Genomic DNA, 15,978 nt, shown 5'->3' on the forward strand with positions numbered 1-15,978 from the left:
CCTTGAAAGTGGAAATGCAGGCAGACAGGATAGTGAAGGCTGTATTTGGTACACTTGCCTTTATTGGTCAGTGCATTGAGTATAGGAGTTGGGAGGTCATGTTGCAACAGGATATTGGTTAGGACATTTCTGGAATACTGCATTCAATTTTGGTCTCCCGCTATAGGAAAGATGTTGTGAAAACTGAAAGGCTTCAGAAAAGATTTACAAGGATATTGCCAAAAGTGGAGGGCTTGGGTTATTGGGAGATGCTAAATAGGCTGGGGCTATTTTCCCTGGAGAGTTGGAGGCTCGGGTGACCTTATAGAAGTTTACAAAATCATGAGGGGCATGGATAGGGTGCCCAAGGTCTTTTCCTAAATAGATGGCATAGGTTTAAGGTGAGAGGGGAAAGATTTAAAAGGGACCTACGGAGCAATCTTTTCATGCAGAGATTGGTGAGTGTATGGAATGAACTGCCAGAGGATGTGGTGGAGACTGGTACAATTACAACATTTAAAAGGGATCTGGATGGGTATATAGATAGGAAGGGTTTAGAGGAATATAGGCCAAATACTGGCAAATGGGACTAGATTAATTTAGTATATTTGGTTGACATGGACTATTTGGACCAAAGAGTCTGTTTCTGTGTTGTACAGCTCTATGGCTCTAAATACCACCACTGCTGAATAATATTCAGGAATTTAGAAGTAACATATGGGATCGGAATGAACAAACCAAGCAGCGGGCGGAACGGTGGCACAGTGGTTAGCACTGCTGCCTCACAGTGCCAGAGACCTGGGTTCAATTCCCGGCTCAGGCAACTGTCTGTGTGGAGTTTGCGCATTCTCCCCGTGTCGGCGTGGGTTTCCTCCGGGTGCTCCGGTTTCCTCCTGCAGTCCAAAGATGCGCAGGTTAGGTGAATTGGCCATACTAAGTTGCCCGTAGTGTTAGGTGAAGGGGTAAATGTAGGGGAATGGGTCTGGGTGGGTTGCTCTTCGGAGGGTCGGTGTGGACTTGTTGGGTCGATGGGCCTGTTTCCACACTGTAAGTAATCTAATCTAAAAGCTGTGTAGCCCCTTAATGAATTAGACTGAAGGATTGTGGAATTAATAGCACAAAGGCAGAGGAGAAATATAAAGTAGTAAATCCTAGAATTCCTTCCATAACAGCACCTGGGGTGTGTCTATACTATAAGAACGAAAATGGCTTAAGAAAGTGTTCATTACCTTTTCAAAAGGCAATTAAGCATGGGCAATAAATACAGGTCTTGCCAGCGATGATTACATCCCAAGATACACAAAAAGACCAGATATATGTTTGAGGAAACATACCTTGGGAAGTAGAGGAGAGGTACAGGCAAAAAAGCAAAATACAGTAGTTTAAATATAGCTTCTGAACATAAATGTTCAAGGTTTCCCTACCATTCTAAGTTGGGGGAGTGGAAGAGAAGGTACAACAGAGTATTAAAAGCATATAAATTGTGCTTTTCTACGTGGGGTTGGAGAAGCAAAGGGAAATTACACAAGGCTAAAGAGACCTAGGTAATTGGTGCAAATCACAATGAGGCACATATAACCAGCCAAATGCTGTTCCCTCGCTGCTCACACCTGCAGATCTCCTTTCACAGAATCATAGTCATAGAGTTCTACAGCACGGAACAGATACTTCGGTCCAACTTGTCCATGCCAACCAGATATCCTAAATTAAGCAAGTCCCATGTGCCAGCATTTGGCCCATATCCCTCAAAACGCTTCCTATTCATGTATCCATCCAGATGCCTTTTAAATGTTGTAATTGTACCAGTCTCCACCACTTCCTCTGGCAGCTCATTCCATACATGTACCACCCTCTGCATAAAAATGTTGCCCCTTAGGTCCCTTTCAAATCTTTTCCCTCTCATCCTAAACCTACACCGTCTACAATAAAAACAATGAACAAAGAAAATTACAGCTCAGGAACAGGCCCTTTGGCCCCCCAAACCTGCAAAGATCCATATCCTCTATCTAAACCTGTCACCTATTTTCTAAGGATCTGTATCCTTCTGCTCCTTGCCCATTCATGTATCTGTCTAGGTACATCTTAAATGACATTATCGTGCCTGTCTCTATCAACTCTGCTGGCATCACCTCACGTTCCAGGCATCAACCACCCTCTGCATAAAGAACCTTCCAAGCATATCTCCGTTAAACTTCTCCCCTCTTATCTTGAACTCATGATCCCTTGTAATTGAGTCCCCCACTCTGGGACAAAACATCATGGTATCTATCCTATCTATACCTCTCATGATTTTGTAGCCCTCAATCAGGTCCCCCCTCGAACTCCGTCTTTCTAATGAAAATAATCCGAATTTACTCAACCTCTCTTCATAGTGAGCATCCTCCATACCAGACAACATCCTGGTGAACCTCCTCTGCACCCTTTTCAAAGCATCCACATCCATTAGGTAATGTGGCGACCAGAACTGTACGCAGTATTCCAAATGTGGCCGAACCAAAGTCTTTTCAACTGTGACATGACCTGCCAACTCTTGTACTCAATACCCTGTCCGATGAAGGAAAGTATGCCATATGCCATCTTGACCACTGTCGACCTACGTTGCCACCTTCAGGTACAATGGATCTGAACACCCAGATCTCTCTGTACATCAATTTCCTCCAGGGCTTTTCCATTTACAGTATTCTTCACTCTTGATTTTCATTTTCCAAAATGCATCACCTCACATTTGCCCGGATTGAACTCCATCTGCCATTTCTCTGCCCAACTCTCCAATTCATCTCTATTCTACTGCATTCTGACAGTCCCCTTCACTATCTGCTACACCACCAATCTTACTGACATCTGCAAACTTGCTCATCAAACCATCTATACCTTCCTCCAGATCATTTATATTTATCACAAACAACAGTGGCCTAACACGGATCTCTGTGGAACACCACTGGTCATAGTTCTCCATTTTGAGAAACTCCCTTCCACTACTACTGTCTGTGTCCTGCTGCCCAGCCAGTTCTCTATCCATCTAGCCAGTACACCCTGGATCCCACACTATTTCACTTTCCCCATTAGCCTTCCATGGGGAACCTTAGCCAACACCTCACTGAAGTCCATGTATATGACATCAACAGTCTTTCCCTCATCAATCAGCTTTGTCACTTCCTCAAAGAATTCTATTAAGTTGTTAAGACATGACCTTCCCTGCATAAAACCATGTTGCCTATCACTGATAAGCCCATTTTCTTCCAAATGTAAACAGATCTGATCCATCAGAATCTTCTCCAGCAGACAACATTAGCAATTCTCCAGTCCTCTGGGACCTCACCCATGTTCAAGGATGCTGGAAAGATATCTGTAAAGGCCCGATCTATCTCTTCTCCCATTTCCCTCAATAATCTGGGATAGATCCCATCCAGAACTGGGGACTTGTCCACATTAATGCCTTTTAGAAAACCCAACACTTCCTCCTTCCTTATGCCGACTTGACCTAGAGCAATCAAACATCTATCTCTAACCTCCACATCTGTCATGTTCCTCTCCTTGGTAAATACCGATGCAAAGTACTCAATTAAGAATCTCACCCACAACTTTCTTCCTTTGTCCTTGAGTGGGCCAACTCTTTCTCGTTACCCTCTTGCTCCTTTTATGCGAGTAAAAAGCGTTGGCATTTTGCTTAACCCTGTTTGCTAAAGATTTTCATGACCCCTTTTAGCCTTCTTAATTCCTCAATTCAGATTATCCTACTTTCCTGATATTCTTCCAAAGATTTGTCTATTTTCCGTCACCTAGACCTTATGTATGCTTCCTTTTCCCTCTTAACTAATCTCACTATTTAATCTGTCATCCATGGTTCCCTAATCTTGCCATTTCTTTCCCTCATTTTCACAGGGACATGTCTGTCCAACACTCTAATTGACCTCTCTTTAAAAGCCTCCCACATATCAAATGTGGATTTACCTTCAAACAGCTGCTCACAATCCACTATTGCCAGCTCCTGCTGAATTTTGCTGGTCTTCCCCCAATTTAGCACTCTTCCTTTAGGACCACTCTTGTCTTTGTCCATGAGTATTCTAAAAATTACTCTAGTTTTGGACTCCCCACCCCAGGGAAATGACCTTGCCTATTTACCCAATCCACGCCCCTCATGATTTTATAAACCTCTATAAGGTTACCCCTCAGCCTCCGATGCTCTAGGGAAAACAGCCCCAGTCAATTCAGCCTCTCCCAAGAGCTCATGTTTGGCCATGTTTTCATATTCTGACAGAAACCCCTGAAGTGTGGCAGGATAATCGTGCATGTGGACAATCAAAGTTGTATTGTTTGATATGATTCACATTAGTAGCATGGAATACACCACAAAATGATTTTCAAACTCAAAAGCACTCAAAATTTAAGAATACAATAGAAGCTTTTGATTCCTGCTACCCGAACAAGCTAGTTCATCATATTCTCAGGGCACATTTTCTAAACTAGATGAAGTTTATAGCCTCTGATATTAAAAAAATTCCTTGATTATCTGCAATTTCCATACCACAGACAACAATTTTTTGAAATAATCATCAAAGGCTGAGTCTGGAAACCCCAACTCCTAATTGCAAGGACATTCATATACAAAAAACACATTTGGATATTTATTTTCCCAAAGTCCTCAAGGTCAAGTAACAGATTGACCTGCAAGATGTTAGCGAAATAATTTCATCTGTGAACATGGTTTCAACTTCAGAAAATTTTTATTAAGGCGCAGACCTACTGGAAAGTCAGTGCAAAATATTACGTAGTTTGAAATATGCAGCGTGAAGGCAAGATATTAGGGAAAACACATGGTGAGTCCAATTCACAGTATAATCGTTTTACCCTGATAAAATGTCAAGAAAGCAGATGTTGGTAAAACCTCAAATTTTCCTAACATCAGAATTTATTAATGTGAACAAACTAATTCTGATACAATGAATCACTGTGGTCAGCAAAGAATGCTCTACCCACCTCCAGCCGCTCCTGTTTGACTTCATCAGCATCATCTTCCTCAAGCAAACCTAGCAGCTCTCCTGTTTGATCAATGGAGCTGAGGAATTCTTGGTAGAGTTTCTGGCGCTTGTTTATACTGCTGCTGGATTTGTCTATGTGTGGGCGAGAAAAGGAAGGAAGGTAATTTACTAATGTAAATTCCTGTACATCTGTAGCACAGATGAGCTTGGGACTTATTTTCACCTGCGAGGCAGACTTCAGTACAGCAGAAATATATTTTGGATCAGATCCCACCCACTTGTTAAAAACAGAAACATCAGTAATGACAGACTTTCAATGCCACTGAGAGAAATAATTAAAAGTGATAACAATGCAACAAAAATGATACTATCTCACAACAGCAGCTGAAAACAAAATGTTAAACTTTGAACATGAAAATCTTCCAATTTGATTATATTTTATGCTCAAAACGATAAATTGAAGGTCTGTGGAATGGAATAACGTTTTACAATTTTCTACACAATACTGGTATCAGGCACGCTTGTAGTATGGGATACATACGAAGCAAGACTAACATTCATTTGCAAACATAATAATTTAGAAAAATAATTAAATGAAATTAAAAACAGTGCTTTGTTTAGTTGTTGAATGGAAATATTGGCATAGAAATTCAATACAGCCATGCATGATTTCAGTTGCGAAGGATGTGCAAAGCGTCCATTATAGTGAATAGCATGAGACTGCAAAGTTTGGGCTGAAAAGTGTATTTTGGTAGAAGCCACAAATAAAGGGATCCTGGGCCCACGATTGGTCAGTTGTTCATACAAATATGAAGCCCCTGTTCCAAAATTGGTCGACACTGAGTGCAGCAGGCACTTGGCCAGTTATATTCAATAAAATGTTATTTAACCAGAAGTCCTGAAACAGAACATTGAAGCCACTACTCAACATTACCCACCTTAATGTGAGTCAGGCTGAGCACCACTGCATGAAAATTCAGAGCTGACTGTCCCTCCCAGACAATCAATTCTTCCCTCTTTCCAAATAGTTTGCTGCTCCCCCCTCAATTGTCACCCTCCATTTTCTGATTGTAATGAGAGTTGGATTGAAAACAACTGGGGCTTCTGATAGAAGGAGAACGAAATGATTTTGATTGGGCTGAGGAAATGCAAATAAATTGGGCAGGGACAACATTGGCTGTTATTCTTAAAGAAGTTGATCAATTAAGTGAGCAGGGTACAATAGGTATTGCAATTAGCTCAGAAATTACAGAACGCTTCAAACAAAATATAGATTGCTCAACAAAACTTCAGCAGAAAACCTTTAAAAATGAATATGACCAGTCAAAGAAAATTAAAAGTGAAATAAAGTTTGCTAGTACAAATCTTGAAGGGAACACAATGAAAGGGTCTACTAGGATGATTCTAAGAAATTGTCAAAAGCATGCTAAAAAGATCAGATGGACAGATAGAGACTTGTGGGATAAAAAGCTTAGCTGTGGAAGCTAAGCATTTTTTAAAAATGATTTCATTACCACAATAACAAATGGCAGAAAAGATATAAAAACCTAAAAAAGATACAAGTGGACTGAGATAAGCAGAAAATATTGCAGTGAATATTCTAATTTACCACTTCTATGCAAGTCAGATGACACCAGATCATAGTCCAACAGGTTTATTTGAAATAACAAGCTTTCAAAGCGTTGCCACTTCATCAGGTCAAGTGAGAAAGAAGCACACAGACATAGAATTTGTAGGCAGAAAGATCAATGGACAGACAGATCAAATATCATACATATGGTGTGTGGGGGGTGTTGACAGACCAAATAATAGGTTTCTGCAGGTGATCAAGAGTGCCAGTTGGTATGAATAAAGTGTCAACAGCTGAATAGCAAGCAAAGGATGACTTATAGTGTGATTAAATGCGGCAGAGAGAACTTCTGCAAGACATGTCAGATCATCATGGATACTACCATTACAAGTGGGAACACCACCCACCACACACAGGGCAGATACTTGTGTGACTGAGCCAATATTGTCTATCTCTACCCTGCAGGCAAGGATGCCCGAAGGCATGGTATATTGACAAGACTATGCAGGCCCTACAACAATGGATGAATGGACACTGCGCAATAACAGCTAGTCAGTTGGGGAACACTTCAGCTATCAAGGACATTCAGCCTCCCATCTTTGGGTAAGTGTCCTCCAAGACGGCCTTTGAGATACACAACAATGCAGAATTGTCGAGCATAAACTGATAGCTAAGTTCCATCCCCATGAAGACAACCTCAACCATGATCTTGGGTTCATGTTACACTACATGTGACTGCACCACACTGCTGTATCAGTAAAATCTTCCTTACTGTCCTGTTTTGATACCATCACCCTGATAAATTCTTATGATCTCTCTATCTTAATTAGTGTGTACAGTTTTGGATTAATTATTACTTTGGTTAGACCTTCGGCATGCGACTCTTATACTTATTATGCTATTCCTGTCATTTGGCTTGTCTCCACCACCACCTTAATTTTATTTTTTGTAGTTATCTCTCTGCATCCATTTAATTGGAAGGTCATCGCTTCACTTGTTATTCAGCTGTTGACACTTTACTCACACCATCTGACACTCTCGAACACCCACAGAGACCTATTATTTAGCCTGTCGACACTTCACTCACGTATGGTCTTTTGATCTGTCTGCCATAAATTCTGTACCTGTGTGATTCTCTCTCACATCGCCTGATAAAACGGCAATGCCTTAAAAGCTCGTGATTTCAAGTAAACCTGTTGGACTATAACCTGGTGTTGTTTGACTCCTGATCATGTACACCCCAGTCCAACACTAGCACCTCCACATCACTTCTATGTATTAACAGGAGAATATTTGAACATTGTACATTCACTCTTACAAGTCAGATGTTTTATAAGATGACAATGTTTTATGCTATCTCTTTAAAACAAGAGTCATGTGATCTGCTGAGTTCTGTTTAAAAAAAACCAAGCCACACTGCTAGATTGATATGGAAAATGAAGGTTCAGGTTTTGTGTTATTTGCAATGCACATGCCAGGTTTAATATTTAAGAACAAAGGCAGAGCAGATGTTCTTTTTGTTGCAAACTTTCTGTCTTAGGGATTTGAACAGGAAGACTGAGGGAGACAGAGAGAGTGAGAGAAGTAGGAGGCTTGGGGGAGAAGAGAGAGGGTGAAAGAAATAGAGAGAAGATAGCAGTTGTTGCAGTCTGCAGAGGGAAAAAAGGTTATCTTGTCTGTTCGCTACTCAGCAGAACGAGGAGGATAGCCTGTCTACAGGTTAAAATGAAGGAATCTGCAGTGATTTAAGTTTACTGGAAGAATTACCTTGGTGAGATTTGGAAAATAAATCACTGGAGTGGGTCTTACTGCTGAAATTCAATTTAGGACTTCAGAAAACTGAGGGAGTGGACTTTTGATGATGACTGGATGTTCCAAATTATGAACTGTGGAGACTTGAACCAGTTGAAATCTAGAAATAAGTTTTGACAGATTTTTGAAAAGAATGCAACTCTGTGGAAAGCATACCATACAGTACATATATAGCACGGGGATACTGGTCACATTCATTAGTAAGAGTTATCATTTCTTAAGTTTAAGTTAGTTCCTGACTGCATAATGTTTAGCAGATGTTGATTTAAATTTGGTTGTTTGTTACAGCAAAAGTCTTAAAATGTGAAATCTTATGTAATTCCTTTAAGTTGGTCATTGGGAATTCAAATCCCCTGTTTCAAGTTTTTGGCTTCACATGGGCCATTGTAAGACACAAAGGTTTTCAAAGTATAACCACAACAAGTGACCACAACAAATGAGGTCAAAACAAATATACACATAGGAATATATGATATTTATCATACACTGCTGAAAAGGACTACGTGAAAAAAAAAATCAAAGCACCATCAACAATAATGAGGGAAACACTAAACACTGGTCACTTAAGATTGGAAATAAATTGGCATGGGGTCCATGTTCTAAAGAAAGCCCAAAATATGCAATTTTAGTTACATTTTCTTCCATTCCTGAAAAATGGAACCATCACTCATTCAAACTAACATGAATAACCTGGATTCAGAAATTTAATGGAAAGTGAGGAAATTGTAGATGATACCAAATTACACAGAATCAGGAGGGTTTTCAGAAATCAAAGAACGGACTGGACAAGATATGTAAGTGTGCAGGGAGATGGGAGATGGAATTTAATGCAGATGATTATAATTTGCTACAGATTGAAATAAAATAGAGACAACATATGTACGTCAGGAATAGTGTTGAAACAACTAAGGATGAGACTAAAAGAGAATTAGCATTTTGGCAAATCCAATGCTAAACATGTGCAACCAATGTATAGCTCCATTCATGAAAGCTTATAAAATGTTGAAATATGTACTAAAATATCAGTCAAATCAGGCAATATATAGTGCTCTGGAGAAACCATGAGCATAATTTTTTTGAAGAGGATTTGAGCCTCACCTCCCAGGCCAAATGGAGATCAGAAGCATGTTCTATTTGTCGACAGTCACACAATGCGATTTTCCTTGTATAGATCAATTAATGGCCAGAGAACAGCCTTGCTTTCTGATTAAGAATGCTAGTTTGGGTCTCAAATTTGGAAGGCAAATCAAAAGTCTTCCAGCTTAAAAGTAGTAGCATGATACTGTGGGCACTGAGAGAGTAAAAACTTGAAAACTGTGGCATCCATTCTCCAATATTTCAAATCTCAAAGTTAAAATAGTTAGTTGGAGCAACACTTAGACCAGAACACTCCTACTAGGAGCTTGCAGCTGCCACTAGGGGAAGGAGTGAAGTCTGCTAGGAAGACTGAACCCTGACTCTGCCACCAGGCAACCCGGAAGCTGACTGGAAATTTTCTACTGACAGGAACAATGTTTGTAAAAACAAAAACTGTTTAATGAAGTTTAGGCCTTTCAGTCTAAAAAGTAGGCAACCAAGAGATTGCTTATGGGTACGGAAAAGATGCATGGACTGAGATATTTTGCTCAAGATTCTGCTTTGCACTTGTTAGGACAAACACAAGAATACCAAATTTCAATCACAACAATTTGTACTGTAGAAGAAATGGGGTGCAGATTAGTTGGCGAATCAACAAAAGCAATCTGTTCAAACCTAATACTGTTTTGGCCAAATTATATCAAATCCTATAGTAACATTCAGAAACGTTAAATTCAAGGCACCTAGCATATTACTGCAATAAAAAGGCAATAATTAGATCTATAATTATTCTTAATGAGAAAGTGAGAAAGATAAACTGAACAATTTGCATTGAAATTTAGCAGCATATTGATGTCACTGAGATCTGATGGGCAGAGTATCTTCATGCTCTTCTGTCTCTGCAATTAACCTCTCAAATTGTCAAGATCGGTCCATTTCATATTTGAGTATTACCAGTATTTAATCTAATACAGGGATCATGATACAGACCTGACGACTTGTTGGAGTGCTTCTTTCCTCTTTTCCTTGGAGAGTCAAGACAATAAAAAAACAAGGTGAAGTTACCATAGTTTTACCAGACGATAAGGCTGCTTTCTCATTATAAAGAGACAAATGGTGGTGGTTTAACCTGAGGGTCACCATGCCTCAGGAGAGGTTGAGAAGGACAGTCCTCTTGGTAACCTCAGTCCATGCATCAATTCAATGCTTTTAGCATCACGTAGTATTGGAAACAAGCCATCCAGTCAACTGAGCTAACTGACCCTCTATACAAGCCAGCACAAGTCAAGCCACTACAACTGACAAAAGAACACATAACAGGAGCAGGCCATTGAACCCGGTGAACCTCTACCATTCCACCATTCAATTAGAATATAATTGACGAAGTTTCTAAATTCCATCTATTCACTCTGGATCCATACTCCTTCATTCACTGCCTGACAAAAATTAACCAATTACAATCTTCAATTGACTAAAAAGGTTTTATAGTGTGAGAATGTTTCAGATTGCCACTATGCTTGGTTAAAGTGCTACATGATATCAAGGTTACTTGATGTCTCTGGGACTGACAGATGATTGAATATAACATTGTGGGATTTGTGAATGGTTTTTTTTCAGCATATGTGCGTACTTCTACAACTAAAAACTTTATTAAGTGGTGAGATACCCAAGCACCAAATTGGGAATACGGGGCAGGGAGTGAGGATGACCAAGTTCTCAACTTAACTATTTGAAGGCTCTGATGTAAGAGGAAAGTGGCAAAGACTGTGCTCTGCCCAAATTTCCCAAGTCGTCACTGCATATCTACCCCACTGTTAGTCAGAATTTCTGGGCTTCTTTATCGATCTTATTTGCAGCAAATATGTTTCAACACTACTTAAATTGTTGGCTTTGACTTTAAATGATAAAGGCATTTAATTGTAATGTTATTTTAAAGGTATTTGATGGTGTTGATTATCAGTCTGATATTCATACTAATCTATTCCAGCAGAAGCAACAACATTTGACAGTGTCTTTGTAGGTCCTTTCATCACTTCAGAGAAAAGAGAAAGTGAAAAGGACAAGTATGGGGAAGGAAAGCCAGAAAAGGGAAATACACCCGGGATAATGAAACAGAGACAGCTAATGAAAACTAAATAATTGCGAGAAAATAATTGCGAGAAAAGCCATCAGGAAAAATGGGATTTGAAGAACCAACTATTGTAAACGGGTGAATAAAAGAATTGAATTGTGGGAGGGATGTTAAGGCACAAACAATCTCACTGGGAAATAATTCAAGCAGCGGGAGATGAGAGTCGTAAACCACTGTGTGTGTGGTGCAACTGAGAATGATTCCTTTGTAAATTCTAATAGTTTCTTTCTGAAATGTATATTTCCTCATGTACATTTCTGTGAATGCAAAAACAAATATCCCATCACCATAACTATTTAAAGAACAGTTCAGATAGCATCAAACAATGCTAACATCCATCTGTAAATTCTAAACTTTACTCTTATAATTATCGTCATGTGTTTTTGCTAAAGTCTTTAATTTGCTACACTTGTCCATTACTGTTTCATTAGGATTCACTTTCATTTTAATAAATAAAACCTGAATTTTAGTGCTTTCAAAAATTTGAACTCTATTACAAGTTCTCTTGTTGCTAATTGCGTCATGAGAGATAATTACACCTTCAAGTACCTGCTTCAATAACATCCTCGTCTTCAACTCCCTTAATAATTTTGGACTTAAAATCCCGGAGACTCATATGCCTTAGCAATCGGCGTAATTTTCTCTGGAAACAAAGAGAAATAAATAAACAATAAAGCTCTTTTGCATTAAAGTACTACTTGAATTTTATTTTCTCATATGCTGAAAATACACACGCAAAGGAAACCAACCTAAATAACATTTACAGAACACAATGCTTTTTAATAACAGAAAATTGCTAGTTTTACAATATTAAGATCTCCACAGATAAATGTCTCAGAGATTGTTACAAGCATGTTGCAAACATTAGAATTCTATCATCTCTTCTTGATAATTCTCTTGCTCTTTCATCCCATCTGGTCTCTTGTTTTCCCTGAATCAAGCAGTTCTGGATGGGCTTCCAGACTCTTTTGAAGTTACAAGCCTCAGTAAAAAGAACACAGCTGCTCTCCGAGGCAGGCAATTGCTACCACATAGTAATATCAGTGCACCAAAAGACACCTGGAAGAAAGAAGATCCTAACTGGCATATCTCAGTTGGGCAATAAATCTGAAGATGTTTTTCTCAAGTTAGGAAATATATTCTTGACTACACTCTGATCTTAGTAGATACGGGGAACTCTTTTGAAGATAAAATACTCCACACTCTCTCTTCATTCTAACTGGATTTGATTTTTTTGGAGCTGAATTAAAAACACATTGAGTTACAACAGAAAACTTTAAATTCAAAAACAACTGCTGCCTTCAAACCTATTTAGTTGAAATCATGTAAAGACTTTTATTTCTTTAATGTTACTAAGGTTCAGTGAAATGATTAGCTTGGAGTTTCAAATCAAGAGAACTAAATTCAAGAAAACATGCATTTTAAAATTTAAACTGTTACAAGACATTTTAATACTTACAAAGGTTAAATGCCGTAATATACAAGTCAAAGAAATATATTTAAATGTTTTAAATTTTTAAAAATATTTTTCCTTCACTCCTGAAGTTGCTAATATATGATTTCCTGGTTACTGTTGCACTTCTCATATCTCTTGCCAACAAATTACAACTCATTAGGTGCATGTCCAAATTCTGAGGGATTCAACAAACTGGATTTTCACAGAGTTGGAACAACTCCATGGACTTTTAAACATGATTTGTGGAACCTGGATGCAGACAATCCATCCTTTCCTCATTCCCAACGATCACTTTTGCCAGGAGGGAAAAAGGCCCAGGGCATGACTCACACAGGAGGGAAATCTGAATTTAGCATGGTCATTTGAACAGAGTTTTGAATTCAAACAGATCCTATCTTTGCTGGTCTAACCTACAGTGTGGCAGGTACAAATTGAGGGAGCAGATTAGTTAGATTAGATTCCCTACAGTGTGGAAACAGGCCCTTCGGCCCAAAGCACTCTTGAAGGACAGTGTACAGGTTTCATGATCTGAAGATTTTTAAACCTTCTGCTCTTCAAATTTACAAAAATAAAAACTACAACAGTCACAGAGTTTAAAAAAGAGCACTCTATTGGACAGGTTTGATCATCTACTGTAGCTTTAGAAAAAAAATACTATCTGGTCCTGTCAATCAGTATCACTACAGATATTTGTTGACATTTCTCCATGGGTAATCATTGTCATTATGAATGCTTGGCTATCTATCTCTATTTCCACAAGGTTGCTGATGTTTGCCCTTGGCGGGATCTGGATAGTGACTATGGAAGTCAAACGCAGAGTATGACCAGCAAAGGAGGGTGGGGACGGGTGGTAGTGTGCTTGGCGTTTGAATTAACAATGTACTGGCATCAATGACATGCAAGGCGTTCATGAGCTGGCATGGATTTGGTACAGAAAGTATGAGGGGGCTATATGGGTTGTTAAGTAATTGAGAGAGACAAAGGCTAGACAGCCTAGCAGTTTGTAACATAGCTGGGATGAAGCAAGTCATCTAAATGGCCTGATTCAGCCTATTTCTGCCCTCTCGTATCTACCTAGGATAGGCTTCCAAAGTCAGTGGGCCTGAATCAATACTGCACGCATAATCCTTTATGCAAACATTGAGATTTGGGACACATCAAATTGAGATGGATGTAAGTTGTCAGAAATGTTCTGATTCAAGCTGCCTGTCCTGATATTGGAAATCTAGCCTTAATTATTCAGAAAGGAAGTCATCACACATTTAACTTTACAAAAGGGGTCAACTCCATAGGAAAGGATGTCATAGAGACATAGAGATATACGGCACGGAAACAGACCCTTTGGTCCAACTCATCCATGCCGATATCCCCAAATAAATCTAGTCTCATTTGCCAGCATTTGGCCCATATCCTTCTAAATCCTTCCTATTCATAAACCTATCCTAATGCCTTAAAAATATTATAATCGTACCAGCCTTCACCACTTCTTCTGGCAACTCATTTCATATAGGCACCACCCTCTACATGAAAAAGTTGCCCCTTAGGTCCCTTTTATATATTTCCCCTTCCGCCTTACACCTATGTTCTCTAGTTCTGGACTTCCCCACCCCAGAGAAAATACCTTGTCTATTTATCCTATCCATGCCCGTCATGATTTTATAAATCTCTATTAAGTCACCCCTCAGCCTCTGACACTCCAGGGCATGTAGCCCCAGTCTACTCAGCCCCTCTCTATAGCTCAAATCCTCCAACCCTGGTAACATCCTTGTACATCCTTTCTGAACTCTTTCAAGTTTCACAGCATTCTTCCGATAGCAGGGGGATCAGAAATGCATGCAGTATTTCAAAAGTGACCTAACCAATGTCTGTACAGCCACAACATGATCTCCCAATTCTTGTACTCAATGCACTGACCAATAAAGGAAAGCACGCCAAATGCCTTCTTCACTATCCTATCTACCTGCGACTCCACTTTCAAGGAACTATGAACCTGCACTCCAAGGCCTCTTTGTTCAGCTACACTCTCCAGAAACTTACCATTAAGTGTATAAGTCTTGCCCTAATTTGTCTTTTCAAAATGCAGCCCCTCACATTTATCTACATTAAACTCCATCTGTCACTCATCGACCCATCTGATCAAGATCCTATTGTACTCCGAGGAAACCTTCTTCTCTGTCCACTGCACCTCCAATTTTGGTGTCATCTGCAAACTTACTAACCATACGTCCTATATTCACATCCAGACCATTTATATAAATGGCAAAAGGCAGTGGACCCAGCACCGATCCTTGTGTCACTGCTGGTCACAGGCTTCCAGTCTGAAAAACAACCCTCCACCACCAATCTCTGTCTTCTAACTTCAAGCCAGTTCTGTATCCATATGCTTAGTTCTGCCTGTATTCCATGTGATCTAGCCTTGCTAAGCAGCATATCATGAGGAAACTAGTCAAATGCCTTACTAAAGTCCATTAATTCACGTCCATCTCTGCCCCCATTAATTGAGTTTTTTTGAAGTAGCAACAAATCAAGTTCGTGAGACACGATTTCTCATGCACAAAGCCATGTTGACTATCCATAATCAGCCCTTGCCTTTCCAAGTACATGTAAATCCAGTCCCTCAAGATTTCCTCCAACAACTCACCCACCACCGACGTCAAGCTCACCAGTCTATAGTTCCCTGGCTTTCCCTTATCGCTGTCCTTCCATAGGGGCACCATGTCAGTCAACTTCCAGTCTTCTGACACCTCATCTGTGTCTATCGATGATATAAAGATCTCAGCAAGGTGCCCAGCAATGATTTCCCTAGCTTTCCACAGAGATCTAGTATATACCTGATCAGGTCCCGGGGATTTATCCACCTTTAGGCATTTAAGACATTCAGCAACTCCTCCTCTGTAATATAGACATTTTTAAAGATGTCACTATTTATTTCCCCATGTTCTATATCTTCCATATCGTTCTCTACAGAAAACAC

At 39.6% G+C, this 15,978-nt stretch overlaps 1 protein-coding gene across 13 annotated transcripts in view; it reads right to left on the reverse strand.

Moving 5' to 3' along the window:
- The window catches only part of supt3h (SPT3 homolog, SAGA and STAGA complex component), a 469,942-nt gene that overhangs the window by 132,589 nt on the left and 321,375 nt on the right, over positions 1-15,978 (reverse strand). For all 13 annotated transcript variants that reach the window (XR_015753299.1, XM_087979840.1, XM_087979885.1 and 10 more), the window contains 2 exons: positions 12,098-12,191; positions 4,957-5,090 (listed from right to left, as the gene is read on the reverse strand). Coding sequence is in view for 12 of the 13 variants with exons in the window: in XM_087979840.1 (XP_087835966.1) it covers positions 4,957-5,090; positions 12,098-12,191 (228 nt within the window). In the remaining variant the exon portion in view is untranslated. The remainder of the gene's footprint in view (positions 1-4,956; positions 5,091-12,097; positions 12,192-15,978) is intronic.

Source organism: Chiloscyllium plagiosum, unplaced genomic scaffold (assembly GCF_037043375.1).
Source record: "Chiloscyllium plagiosum isolate Xiang-an unplaced genomic scaffold, Cpla_swu_hap1 HiC_scaffold_3, whole genome shotgun sequence".
Lineage (NCBI taxonomy): Eukaryota > Metazoa > Chordata > Chondrichthyes > Orectolobiformes > Hemiscylliidae > Chiloscyllium > Chiloscyllium plagiosum.